The 15,119-nt window shown below is 34.1% G+C and overlaps 1 protein-coding gene across 2 annotated transcripts in view; it reads right to left on the bottom strand.

Moving 5' to 3' along the window:
- Window positions 1–14,897, bottom strand: part of HEATR3 (HEAT repeat containing 3) — a 53,082-nt gene extending 38,185 nt beyond the window's left edge. The window contains exons 1-6 of one of the 2 annotated variants that reach the window (XM_051979813.1): window positions 13,036–14,897; window positions 12,611–12,783; window positions 8,951–9,038; window positions 7,569–7,681; window positions 3,680–3,789; window positions 1,458–1,598 (exon numbers count right to left, since the gene is read on the bottom strand). In XM_051979813.1, coding sequence (XP_051835773.1) covers window positions 1,458–1,598; window positions 3,680–3,789; window positions 7,569–7,681; window positions 8,951–9,038; window positions 12,611–12,783; window positions 13,036–13,158 — 748 coding nt within the window. In that variant the 5' untranslated portion in view covers window positions 13,159–14,897. Of the gene's footprint in view, window positions 1–1,457; window positions 1,599–3,679; window positions 3,790–7,568; window positions 7,682–8,950; window positions 9,039–12,610; window positions 12,784–13,035 lie in introns of those variants that run through there. The other variant, XM_051979814.1, reaches the window with a different exon arrangement.
- Between the last annotated feature and the right edge of the window lie 222 nt (window positions 14,898–15,119).

The following is a 15,119-nucleotide window of genomic DNA, read 5'->3' as shown; positions in this document are numbered from 1 at the left end:
AAGGCCTAGTGTAGAGCAGGCACTTAATGCTTGTTGACTGAGATCTGTAAGCACTGCTATTTTCATAAGACATTGGATACTTTAAAATCAGGTGTAATTTCAGTACTCAGTCTCATTACATATCATGCTTACATTAAATATCAATAAACTTCAAGTCAATGGCAGCTTCCTCTATCTCAAGGCTTTCCTTCTCTTGATAAAACATAATTCTTCTCTTGATGTGCTTACATTAGATAAGTACACAATGAAAACACTAATCAAATTTCTTTCTAAACCAGGCAAAGTGCTGGCTTTCTTTTCTAACTAACATGAGCTGTCCTATCCAGCAACAATCTTAAATTCTAAGAGTGGAACAAAAAGTACTAAAATTCCAAGATCTTTCATCTAGTATATAATTGTTTTGAAAGCATGCCTCCATTACTTTGCACATTTTGATAAACAAAGGAAGTTAAAGAGCAACATTTTTTAAATGGCAAATACAAAAAAAAAAAAAAAAATGCACCTTTCAAAATAAACAAACATTTGGCTCATCCAAATTCATGGAATCCATGTGGAATTACAAAATGCATGATACTAAGAAAAAACAAGACCCATGAGACAAAGGAGGACATATTAAGAAATCAAAGTGATGTAAAGAGAGAAGATATCAATAAAAGAAAAGTTTTATAAGAAGATAAACCTCTACCACTGGGGAAAAAACTACTGGTCAAATAGCTACAATTTTTTAAAATCAAATTCTACTTTGACAGAATTCAGTTGATAACTAAGAATAATTGTTATTCTTAGTTGATAATTAAGAATAAAAAAATCTATACAAGCAATTTCTTTAAACATATACTTCAGCCAATAACAAATCTTAAATGAACAGGCTTCTTCATAAAGAAGAAATGTACAAACTTTTAAGTTCTTTATAATAAAGTTAGTTAAATTGTGGAGTGCAACTCCATTTAGGGTTGAGCAACTGAATGTGGAGATAACAAAATTATGACTTATTATCAGTCGATGTTTGATTTGTACACCTCTTTTATATACCTATATACTTGAAGTTACATAAAAATTTCTTGTGCAAAAAAGGGGTTACAAATGGAATAGCCCTGCTCTAGATAAAGATCAAAATTTTCTGAAGTACAAGTAGAAGTCAATCTATCCATATTACAACATTTTAATTATTTAATAACTATGAACTAATTAAAAGTTCCATCTCTTACAGGAAATTATGAAAAAATTATGAAAAAGTTATACCACTCTGGACAACTGAATGATACAATGTAAAGAGCACCAGCCCTGGGCTCAGGAAATCCTTGTTTACATTAAAATCCAGCTTCAGACAGTAGCTATGTGACCTCGGCAAGTGACTTAACCCTAACTGCCTCAAAAAAACAAAACAAAACAATAACAAAAAAAATTAATCCAAAAAGAAACAAAACACATACTATTCCCTTATGCTAAAATTATACCTGCCACTAATGTTTTCAGAAGAGTGTGTTCCATAGAAGTGATGGGTGAGAACATTGCTGATTCCAGAACCTGCAGAGCTGGAGCATTAAAAGATTTTAAGAGTTCTGGGTTATCCTCTGTCACTGCTTGTAAACAAAATGCTGTAGAGACAAAAAATGAACAAATGAAACAAATGAAATCTGCTTAAATATATAACAATTGGACAACTTAAAAAAACACACCAAGAACACCTTTTATTTTTTCTATTCATGTTTAGTTTGATTTTTCTGGTACAATGCTTTTAAGAAAGTAGATATTAGGTTTCAAAGGTTTCTGAATTTGGTTATGACTTTATTAAAGCTAGACCTTCATTAAAAATAGCTTATATGAATGGCATAAACTCATGTAACAATATGATCACATTTACAAATGGCTGAGATTTTAATTTAGTGAAATCATTACAATTCATTTAGTGCTTCTACTCCAGGGTGTCCAAAAGAAAGGAATCAAACCACACTCTTGTCACTTAACACTAATTCACTACTGGGGTATTTTTGGTATTCTCAGCCTTTGAGAGCTTAAGACCACTTTTATTCAACAGAAAAAAAGAGTAAATTTGTTTCTTGAAAACCTCCAGTAATGCAAATACCAAATTAAATCTAATCATTTTTTAAAAATTCTCTAAAAGTCTACACAGATCAATAAGGAAACAATTTTTTTATGTGATCTGGCTCTAATCTACTCTGTTTCCCAAAATAAGTTCTGAGATTTGTAATGTTTTACTCCTTCAAATTTAATTAAATCAACCTCTATGAACAACTAAGAATCACAAGCTCTAAATCAGGAGAATCATACCACATTGCAATGTAAGGAATGTTATATTAAAAAAGACAATATGGTCCAGTAGATTTCTTAATTAATTTTATATTAGCCTGATTTTTTCAAAACAAGAGTTTAAGATTAAATGAACATCTAATTCAATGAACAACAAAATGAAAATAATTAAAAATTGGTGATTTTATATAACCATTAAGGTCTTCAAGCGGTTTTATTTTCATTATATCATTTAAATCTCACAAAAAGATTCCAAGGTAGATACACCAGAAGTATTAATATCTCCATTTTACAGATAAGGAAATGACAACAAAAACATTAAGTGACTGGCCCCAGATCAGATAGTGAACTAAATGTCAAAAGCAGGACTTAAATACAGACTCCAAGTCCAAAACTTTTATCAAACACTACAATGAAGCACTTGAAATTGCATCAAAGGACTTCAGGTGGGAAAAAGACTTAAAGAGATATGATGTAATTGTTTATTGTTAATTAAAGAGATATGTTGTCAACAAATGACAAAACCGAAGATGTGAAAAGCTAGGAGATTTTAATTTTATAAAGCTGACAATTTTTATTAAAAATTCCTTAAATTCATTTTTAAAAATTAGTTGTTATATGGTTTCTTTTAAAGCCTAATAACTGCTAGTATAATTTTCCCTTACTTAAAAAACACCCTTAAACGGCATCCTGGAGGAAGAAAGACATGTAGTGATGTAGAAATAAACATATCAATGAAAATTTATTTTAAAGCATTTAAAATTAAAAATATCCTCACCAATAGTATTTTCCCCTTTAACACTTCTCCTATATCATCTCCATTTTGAGGAAAATTCTTAACTTTTCCCAGTATGATTTGTTCCACAAACTTCTTTTCCTCCCATAAAAAAAAATTCCGTCTTGCCAAACAGGACCTAAGAGGAATGTACCTTGAGCTTGTCAGGGAAAACAAACAGCTGAATCAAGGAGCAGCTAAATGCTACCACTCTTTTAGGATAAAGGGTAAGTACATACTCATTCTATTCCCAGTTAGAATATTTCTAACTCTTCTCACCCTCATGTTTTTCTTTCTCTCACCTCTTCTAGGTTGGGAGAGGAAAAATAGATTTCAGTTTCTTTTCTCAGTGATCTTTGTGGAACATAGACATTCCTTTGTAATAGGAATACAAATATCAGAGAGACTGAGTATATCAGAGAGTGGTAGAAAACAAGAACTCAAGTGTTCAAATGATTCTAAAACTCCTAAAGTGAGAGTGGTGGTGATTTATATGTGTAAATACAGAAGAATAAACTAAAAACTTTTGCTTTTTATACATTAAAAAATATAATAAACATAATTACGAAAACTTTTTTTCCTCCCAGACTATATTGCAAATACTTAATAAACCATCACTTTTTCTTCACTTACCTACTGAAATAGCCAGGTCAACATTGGTGGAAAACCTACTTAAATACTTTAATACAATCTCCAAGCACCCTTCTTTGTTGAATATAGATACTGCTCTACTACTGCATTCACTAAATTGAAGGGGGGGAAAAAAAGTTTTACTATTCACATTTTAACATGAAAAATACAAACACATATAATCCCATGAACTAACAAATTTTAGTGAATAAAAAATCATGACATTTGCCAAACTTCAAGTAGACTGAATATTAGGTAATAAGTTTAAAATTCTAAAATTATCACATGGACTTTTCACAGGAAAATTAAAAAGTAAAAAAAGGCAAACAGCAATAACTTTGAATAATGTATACAAGTTCAATTATAGAATCTATGGTCGGAAACAGAGGCTTTAAAAATAATAATGGTTTAAAGTTACTATCCTTGACAAAGATGACTAAAATTTTCACTAATAAAACATAGCCCTTCCATTCAACTATCCATTCGGTATGGATATCTATATCACAATTATCCCTTTATAAATATGTCTATACACAGAGAGAAAACGAACATGTTCTTTAACAAAAATGCTAGAGTTGGAATTCTGCCACTTTAAGGCTTCCACTGAATTCCTATAGTTACATCTTACTGTGACAAGGACTTGGCCTTTGGTTCATATTATACCACTAGTATAAACTTAGGCATTTAAGAATCAGCCAGATTCAAAGCCTCCCACCAAGGAGGCCTCTCACCAAGAGGGTAGTAAATTTTGTCTACAGAAACTCATAAAAATATCCAATAAGGTTTGGAAGGATTACCAAACTCTGTCAAAAAAGAGCAGCAATGCTGATGAAACAGAACTACTGAAATATTTTTACAATTTCAATTTTATAAAAATATAACAAGTTTTTTACTATATACAAATTATTGTGCTAGGTGCCACAGGTTCAAAGAAAATTAAATCTTTGAAATAGTCAAATTGCAGGATCACAACATATATACAAAGAAATATATACAAGGTTACTTAAGAGGGAAAAAGAATATATTAATCATAGAAATCAGGAAAAGCTTCATAGTCTATGGCATAGTAGTTGAATGTTAAAAATATATACATGAAGATTGTGAGGTAGATTGAGGAAAAACTGTGTTCCAGGAATGAGGGAGAAATGTCTGGGTTGAATGCACTGAGGCAGAAGATGATATTCTAAGAGGAATATTTAGTAGTCCACAGTGACTAGAATATAGCGTGAAGGTGAATAGGTAAAACAATACGAAATGAGAAGGTCTAAAATGTCAGGTTGGGAAATTTCATATTTTTCTTTAGAAATCACTCTTTGTTTCTGAGCAGGGGAGTGATATCCATTAGATCTATGATTTTGAAAAATTGTTCTGGCAACAATAGAGAATAAACTGGAAAACACAAACGCTAAAAAGCAGGGAAATAAATTAGGCTATTGTAATAATCTAGGTGAGAGGTGAAAGGACCTAAAGAAGAGTGGTTTGGGAGCGGATAAATGAGAAATTATGTTGAGGTAGAATTGATGCAAAGTGGCAAAAATTAGCAGATGACACTTTTAAATGAATCTTATTTCATATTTCAAAAGATCCACTAAGTTTATTAGCACAGTCTGTATGTATATATGTATATAAAAATGATAACTTTTTCATAATCAGAACCTGATTATCATAAATTGGTACAGCCAAAATTTTAAAAAATAAATCAAAAACCAGTCAACTTTCTGGTAATAAGCTACTATTCTGTATGCACTTAGCTAGGTTTACATGACATCTATTACAAAATGATAAAACCTGCCAGCTCTTTACTAGCATAAATTTTGAGAATTGAGGGCCACTTCTGTGTCATAATTAGCTGCTAGGTGCTGAAAGGATATAAACATAGTAGGAGAATAGCTAAGTGGCACAGCAGATGGAGCACCAGCCCTGAAGTCAGAAGGGCCCAAGTTCAAATCTGATCTCAGACACTTAACACCTCCTGGCTGTGTGACCCTGGGCAAGTCACTTAACCCCAACTGCAAGAAAGGAAAGGAAGGAAAGGAAAGAAGGGAGAAAGTAAGAAAGTGATTTCCCAATTGATAAATGTTCAAAAGATATGAAGACAACTTTTAAACAATGAAATTAATTTCTAATCATATGAAAAAAACTAAATCACTATTGATTAGAGAAATGCAAATTAAAACAAGTGTAAGGTACCACTTCACATCTCTCAGATTGGCTAAGATGACAGGAAAAAATAATGAGAAATGGTGGAGGGGATATGGGAAAACTAGGACACTAATGCATTGGTGGTGGAGTTGTGAGCTGATCCAACCATTCTGAGCAATTTGGAACTATGCCCCAAGAGTTACCAAACTGCGCACACCCTTTGATCCAGCAGTGGCATTATGGGGTCTATAGCTCAAAGAGATCATAAAAAAGGAAGAAAGAAAAATTTAGAACACAAGATTAAAAGCTATTAAGAAAGGGAAATATTTAAAAGATGTTTTCTTCACTCGTTTTTTGATTTGTTACAGTAAAGAACAAAACTTTACAAAATTCTCAAAATCACAAATATATCTGGTTTTAGTTTTCTTATGTTCAGACAGAAAGCTTTCCTATATTCATTAAATGCAGATCTCTAATATTTAATAAAGCATTCATTATTTGATTAAATAAAAGAAATGCTTTCAATTATTTTTTGCTACCTTCCAAAGACATTCTTATTATCAGTTTATTAGATCTAAAACTCTTTCTTAATATGAAAGGAAAAAAGTCAGCAGGAAGTGGCAGTGGAACACCTGCATTCAGTTCCCATCTTTAGATATCATTTTTTTTTTAATTTATTTTAAATTTAAATACAAAATAGAAAAAGAAAAGAAACATGGCCCTGTATAGAGAAGAACAAAAGAGAGGATTCAAAATACAAAGCAATAAATTTCCATTTTCTATGTAATAAATACTACACATTGTATTAAGAGCTGTTCATTTTAGATATCATTCTATCTAATTTCCTCCAATTTTTCCCCTCGTGAATAAATGAATTTACAACTTTTATAATGAATCAAGGGGGACTTCAGTTTGTTAATAAAAACTTTTTGATTTATAGGAAGATTTCTAGAAACTTTTCTTTTTAACAGAAAAAAATATTACTCTTCAGAGTCAGAAGATATAAATGAAAAAACTGTTTTACCTATTATACCAAAACTCAAATGAAGGGAAAAAAATGAAGTGGGGGGGAAAAAACAGTTAACGTATGTTTCTAATGGTATATCCATTATCATTTCTACTGGCTACACTTCCATACATATGAAATGAAAGATCAAACACATGGTTTTCTGGTTACTGGGAATACTGGTTACTGAATAGCAGAGAAGCAATTCTGAGAATACTGTTAGTCTCTTTTTCTTTCTACTCATATTTTACTTTGCCCTGCCTGACATGTCAGACAAGTAATGTGAGTCTGCAAAAGATTTGGCACAGAAGCATTACCATCTGAAGAGGTGTCACGTGGAAAAGGAATTCTCTATCACATTCTACTTGGCCCTCAGGAAAGAATTAGGACCAACCAGAACACTTCATGATCAAATTCCTTAAAATTACTGCTATACCAAAAAAAAAAAAAAAAGTAATGAGCAATAACATGACAAGCTAGGGGATGAGGGCAAAAAAAACCAAGGGAGGGCCAAGTGTCATTAAAATGGTGTATTTTCCTAGCAATGACAATAATCAGCTCCAGGGCAAGAGAGGTAGGGAAGTGGAAATGAAAGAAGTTACTGTTATGAACAAAGAGATAGGGGTTGAACCATATATAAGACCACTATAAATTCCACCAAGGGGTCAGTTTCCCAAAAGAATAAAAGTGGTAAGCGAGGTAATTGTAGGAAGAGTCTACTGTAAATGGAAAGAATACTCTTACCATATATTCCATAGTACATTTACAGCCTCATTAGCTATATCTTCAATATAATTTTTATTCAGTTCTTTGTTCTTCTTCAAAGAGACTTCAGTAGAATCTAATCCAGCACTACACTGTAACCAAATGTTACAATTAGTTCCTTGTTTCATAAAAATTTGAACAAATAAAAAAGTTAGTATAAAATAGGAATGGATCAAAAATAGTGATAAGGGTGATCAAGAAAGCCAAATTATCTTGAGTCAGTTTCACCACATCTATTTCCCTTTTTAGGATAAACAAATGAAAATGAAATATCTACAAGCCACAATAAAATATGGATATAAACATGTTTAATTTCAAAGAAAATTTAGAACTACGTAAGAAAACTGACCTATACAATTACCCTGGCATGGATTCTGTCAATATAAAGTAATTATTAAATAAAAATTTTTAAAAAAAAAAAAACTGACCTATATAACAGAGACAGCAAAATAATTTTACTGATAAAAAAAACTTATAGCTTTTTTCCATGTATCTTATCCTATTTCTTTGTATAATATTTGAGTAGCTTACAATGGCTAGAAATATAATCAATTAAGTTGAGTGACTTCTTAAAATTTTGGGCAAAATTTTTTTTTTTGGGGGGGGGAATAGGGAAGGTCAAATGGTTTTTTGATTTTGATTTTGATTTACTTTGTTTTCCCCTTTTTTGAAAACCAAATAAAGATGGAAAATTTTACTGGTAACACAATATACTCTTAAAAGTGAATATAAATGGCATGTACTATCAGAAGTTTATTTTTAAATACAAATCATGAAATGATATAAAAAAGTAGCACGTCAGAAGTAACTCAAAAAATTATTTAAAAAAAAGAAAATTAGATGACTGCTGAATTATCAAATGAAGTTAGATCAATCATATAAATTCAGAGAACTGCCTGAAGAAATTTCACTTTTTCCAGGTCACTATGAGAATCAATTTTTCTAAGACAACAATTACATAAAGGTTTTATGTCAGGATGATAAATCATGGAGGAAAACAGTCTTTTATCTTTTCAGTGACATTTACTAGAAGTTAAGAGTTCCAAAAAGCAAAACATTCTAATTTTTTTTTTTGATAAATCATCAAGCTATCTCCAAAAGAGGTAAATAGGAACTATTAAAAATAGGATGAAAGGAAAGGAAGTAGGATAATCAATATTCCTTCACTTATGTTAGTTTCTTTACTAGAAAGGTACCAAAAGTCTCACAGAACACTGTACAGGAGAACCAAGAATCTTGTTTGAAATACTGAATAATTTTTTTCATTTCATGACAAAATTACTTAAGTTTATATTTTTAAAAAGTTTATAATTTTAGAATGCCATCAATAACCATTAACATATATTTTTAAAAATACATACCTCTTTTAACAGCGCAACAAGTGGTGTCATGATGTCCTTGGTAACCATGTCATCACAAACTTCAAAACCTCCACAAGCACTGAGATTTCTAAACAAGGAGTTAAAATAACCATTCCATTCTTGAATCAAGTGTTACATAATGTTGTTTACCTATTTTTCAAACATTCCTATTTTAAAGTTCTTAATTAAAAAAAAAAGACATGCTAAAGAGAATGAAGAGGACTAGGATGGTGAGGGAACTGGACATTTTGTCCCAAAAGGTCCAGTTTAAGAGAAGAGGCATGTTTAGCTTGGAGAAAAAAAGATCTGAAGGGGAACTGGGGAGACATGCAAATTATCACTAAAAGAATTTGTCAGATTTAAGAATTATATAATTTTGTTTGGTCCTGGAAAATTGAAATAGGAGAAAGAAGAATCTTTATCACATAATGATGTTCAAGATCATATAATTCAGCTCAACAAAAGATTTTCTTTATAATGAGGACTGTTCAAAAGTATAAGGTAAGGAATGGGAAGGTACAGAGTTAAACACTGGTAAAGAAAGCAGTATGGCAAAAAAAAAAAAAAGTATCTTGATTGTTGTCCTTTGTTCTTGAAGACAACCAAAATGACATCACTCCACGAGAAGTAACTCACACCCTATACCACAATAAGCTCCAAATGGAGCTATAGCTTAGATGTAAAGGGTGATATTTTAAACAATTTACATAAAGAAGGAATTCATTTTCCTATCTATGCAGATTTTCCTATCATGACCAAAAACTAGGGTTAAACAGGATCACCAAAGATAAAATGAGCAATTCTGATTACATGAAATTTCAAAGATTGTGCACAACTAAACCAAGTTAGCTAAAATTAAAATTAATTGGAAAAAATCATCTTTGCAGTAAGTTTCTATGATAAGGTCTTATTTTCAAGATATACGTGGATATACATCTGATTAAAGGATATGAAGAGTCAGTTTTCTTTTTAAAAAAAAAAAAGTTATTTTATTTTTTCCCAATTACAAGTAAAAACAATTTTAATATTCCTTTCTTATATAAAATTTTGAATTCTAAATTTTCTCCCTTCCCCCTTCCTTAAGATAGTAATAAATTTGATATAGGTTATATATATGTGCAATCATAAAACATATTCCCATATTAGTTGTGCTATGTTAAACTATGGAAAAAATAAGATGAAAACAATGTGGTTTGATCTGCATTCAAACTCCACTAGTTCTTTCTCTGAATGTGAACAGCATTCACATGGAATGTGATGGAAAACATCATGATTCTTTTGGACTTGTCTTGGACCTTTGTATTATTGAGAAAAGCTAAGTCAATCACAGTTGATCGTTGCATAATGTTGTTGATACTGTGTTGTTCTCCTGGTTCTGCTAGATTCACTTTGCATGAGTACAGGCAAATCTTTCCAGGTTTTTTGGAAACCTTTCTGCTCTTCGTTTCTTATACAACAAAAATATTCATATACCACACCTTGTTTATAGTCATTTCCCAAATGATGGGCATCTCTTCAATTTCCAATATTTTGCCACCACAAACAGAGCTAGAAGAACAGATCTTTAAGGAAGACATTCAAGCTATCAAAAACTGTGAAAAAATGTCATAAATCATCAATAATTAAAAAATGAAAATTAAATCAATTCTGAAGTTCTATCTCACACTCAGACTGGCAAAGTTGAGGTAAATAGAAAATAACAAATACTGTAAAAGGGCTTGTGGGAAAACAGGCACATTTATGCACTGTTAGTGGAGCTGTGAACTGGTCCAGTTTTTCTGGAAAGCAATTCAGAACTATACTCCCAAAATTACTAATATATGTATATGTCTAGATCCAGCTACATCATGTAATAAGTCAAAAACTCAAAAGGATCAAAGAAAAAGGAAAAAAGGGTCCATACATAAGAAAATATTTACAGCAGATTTTGTTGGTGGCAAAGAATTGGAAACTAAGGGGATGTTGATCAATTGAAAAATGGCCTAACAAATTACTTTATATAAATAAGGGAATAAGATTATGCTAGAATGATGAAGGGATGATTTCAGAAAAACCTGAGAAGATTCATATAAGGAAAGTGAGCAAAACCAGGATAACAATGTACTAGTCAATAATAACAAGGTAAGGATAAACAACTCTGAAAGATTTAGTAACTTGGATCAATACAGTTACAAATTTAGAGAACTGACAATGAAGGATGCTACTCACTAATGTGATGGACTCAGAATGTATAATAAAATATATTTTTTGGACATGGCTAATGCAGGGATATTTTGCCTGATTATGCATACTTTCTTAAAGAATCTGTTGTGATGAACTTGGCTCTTTTCAACAATGAGGTGATTAATGCTAATTCCAATAGACATGATGAAAAGAGCATCTGCATTCAAAAGGGGTCTGAATGTGGATCACAACATTTTCACTTTTTTTGGTGTTTGCTTGATTTTTTTCTTTCTCACTTTTTTCCTTTTTGGTTTGATTTTTCTTCTGCAGCATGATAAATGTGGAAATATGTTTAGAAGAATTGTACATGTTTAACTATATTGAATTACTTGCTACTTAAGGGAAGGGAGAAGTAGGGAAAAAAATTTGGAACAAGGTTTTGCAAGGGAAAATGTTGAAAACTATCTTTGCATGTACTTTGAAAAATAAAAAAAACTTATTAAAAAAATTTGTTTTTTTCCAGTGGGAGGAAGGTGGGGGGGTGGGGGGGAAAACAGGGTTAACTGGGAAAAAAAATAACATTTCAATTTTAAAAAGTAATATTTTAAGAGGACATAAGAAGTAGTTGGGTGACCACCTGTCCATAATGAAGTTAAAATTTCAGAACCGTGGTGTCCTCAGATTTCTTTAAACTCTTAAGATTCTAACACTACAGGAAATCATCATAGTGTAGTGGATAAAGAACCATTCCTAAAAGTCTGAAAAACCTAGGTTCAAGTTGCTGTTCTTAACCATTCTTACTAGCCTTGAGAAAAGTATTTAACTTCTCTGTGCCATAGGCAACTTTCAAAGATTGTAAATTATATAAAGACAGCAATGGGATGTAATTAACTGAAATTAGGAAGTTAAATGACTGCCCAAGATCACCTAACTCTTGTCTGAAGTAGCAGTGAGACTCAAAGTCCAGCACTTTATCCATTACACCACCTTGCTGCCTCCTGCTAGATATAAAGTACAAGAGTAGGTATATGACAGGCATTACAAACCAAATACTGTATAACGTTAGTGGGGGGAAAGGTCCTAGCAGATGGAGTGAGAGGGTAAAACTGGTAAGCCGAAATCTTGAGAAAAATAGGGAAGATTTGCCCACCCCTAGGGGCAATCTCCACCCACAGCTGGTTCAGTTACCCCCCTCCAAAGGGAACGATGGTCCCTAAAATCCGTGCTCTCCTCGGGCTCAGCAGAGGAGACTATGGGGAGGAATCCTGACCCCCACACTCACCTGGTTCATTCCAGGGGGCAGAGACTTCCCACAATCCTCCCCGCTCGCAACTTGGCCCGGCCTCCCCCAGGAAGCCGACAATCCCTCCTCGCCTGGTCCACGCCTCCTCCCCTCTGAAGAATATGCCTACCATGACTCCCTCGCCTGTGGGGAGAGGTGAAGGCAGCCTAGCCCACCCCGGTCGGAGCACACCCATCTTGGCCCGCTCCACTCACCGCAGCGCGCCAGCCGCAGTCTCCCGCACCGCCAGGCTGGGGTCCAGCAGCAGCGGCCCCAGCTGCCGAACTGCATCTCTCCGAGTGAGGGCCGAGATGGCGGGCTGCTGCTGCGCTAGCCGTGCCAACCCCGCACAAGCGCACTCGCGGACCTCGGCGGTCGGATGCTGGAGCTGCGGGAAGAAGGGGATGGGGTGTTAAGAGTCCAGAGAACCCAAAGCGGGAGGGGAATAGATGGTTGGGAGGACGCCCGGAAAGGAGGGAGGGGAAGACAGCAGAGAGCGAGGTGGAGGGGGAAGGGCGCAGAAGCTGAGGAAGAACGTGTCAGTCTTAGCCTCTTTATGCGCCCCCGTGCGGAGGTGCGGAGAGGGAGAAGAAAGGAAGTGGAGAGAAAGGGGGCTATCAATTTAGGCTGTTTTTTTCACCTTCTCAAGGAGCTCCACTGCCGGTGAGTCGTCCATTCCGGCCTCCTCGTTCTCCGCTGCTTCACATTCACCGGTGGGCGAGAACGGGGGCCGTTTGAAACGCTTGTTCTTGCTCTTGCCCATGACTGCGGCGCCAGCTGGGAGACTCGGAAGTGTGCGTATAGAACAGCCGAAAAGGTTCGGACACCAAAGTTGCAGATTTCCAGAAGCTCAGCTTGACCCGCACAAACCACCTAGAGAGCACACATGGAGGAACCAATGCGCAAGCGTGGCGTGAGGGCGGGGGATGAGGCTGGAGGCGCAGAGGTGCGCAGGCGCAGAAGAGGCAGGGGTGGGCTTTTCGGTCCGTAAAACCCGTAGGATTTTTTAGGTGGGAGATGCTAATAGTCGAGGGCGATAGAATTTATCTTGCTGTCGGATTACAGACACCAACAAATTTGAAGCACACAGAGGTTGTCAACTCGGTGGCGGAATTGGGATTTGAACGTGGGTCCTCTGCTTTGATAAACAGTGCCTTTTCTATGGCTCGAAACACCTCTGGGAAGTTGCTGGAATGTTGATTTAATCCTGTCAAAGAGCAATTAGTCCCAGCCAGCCCGTCTTTTTGCAAGTGAGGAAACTTAAGAGTAAGAGATGGTATAGATGAAGTGAGTGGCAGAGTCAGAACCTGGAGCCTTCGAATTCTAACTTTTCTACACAAATAATAGCTCACATCTCTAGCAACTACTAAAGAGAACAGTGCAGTACATTCGACCTTGGGTTTGGCTTGGTTGTTACCGCCTCGAGCCAGGGAAGGAGTCAGTCAACCATCTAGATGCTTGAAGGTGGTGGAACAGTTGCTGAAAGAGATGAGTGATTAGTCTTCCTTGACCCAAACCTTTGCAGTCCAGCAGAATATTAAATCAACAGTCTCTTTTGAAACTAGGAGTAGTTACTTTAGCTTTCTGGAAATTGGACAGGAAATTTCGTTCTCTCTGAATCTTTAATTCAGAGCTATAAGCTGCTTTCAGATAAAATTATCTTCCTCTGCCACCTCTCTATTCTCTCTTCTCCACCTTATATCTCCACATTAAAAATTTTGCCAATCTTTTCGTTATCAGTATGCGTCATCCGTGAAAAGCAAAATTAAGGATCAATATTGGAAAAGCAAAAAAAGTTTTGATCGAAATAGGAAAGATTCTCAAGACAATAGCAAATATTGCTAGGACTGGCTTTGCAATATACAATTGGCAAACTATATAAAATATAATGAATATTTTCATGATGATATTGCTGTTTTAGGCAAATAGAATTGATTATTTTGAAAAAATCACTTGGGAACATTGTCATGTGATAAGCAAAAAGGATAGCAAACTACTTTGTTAGAAGTTTTTTGAGGGCTCTGCTATAACTATATAAACATCTTAATCATTTGAAAAGTTATTTTTGTATTTCATTGGAAATAAACTAATTGGGGGTGTTCTATTATTGTGCGTCAAAAAAAAGGTAGCACTAATACTTTTATGTGCAAAATACTAGAAAATTTAGAAATCAGCTTTGTGACCAAATTCAGTCTACAGATTTGTCGTTAACAAATCCCTTTAAGAAGTATCCAATAGGTGACTAACATGATTTAGAGACAAATGTAACAAAAAAAGATAAATAGGACAAAAATTTTAGGAAAATTAAAATAAAACGTTTGAGGATAATGCAACGTAAATACAAGTAATATACATGTTCTCAGCTGTGTATTATATTTTTTAAAAAACACATTGTACTGTGGCATAAAAACTTAATAAACTCAGAAAAACAGTAATACTAACCATATCCATCACTGACCAAAATGCAAAAAAAGTGGGGAGGCGAGGAGCTTTCAGAGAAAGAATTTAAAGTTGAATAGAAAGCATAAGAATTTAATGCCAAAGAGTAATTAAAAAAACAACAACAACAACAACATAGAAACCATAGATAATTTTATCAAGGAAAATGACAAAAATGAAACAAGATCCAAAACTTTTGGGGATTGATCTATGGACCTCTTTGATGGCTTTTTGTTGGAATCCTAGTGTTAACTTGAAACAAGGAGCATTCCAAGAGTGGGCTTG

Source organism: Antechinus flavipes, chromosome 2 (assembly GCF_016432865.1).
Source record: "Antechinus flavipes isolate AdamAnt ecotype Samford, QLD, Australia chromosome 2, AdamAnt_v2, whole genome shotgun sequence".
Taxonomy (NCBI): Eukaryota; Metazoa; Chordata; class Mammalia; order Dasyuromorphia; family Dasyuridae; genus Antechinus; species Antechinus flavipes.
This window is presented reverse-complemented; position numbering and strand designations above follow the sequence as displayed.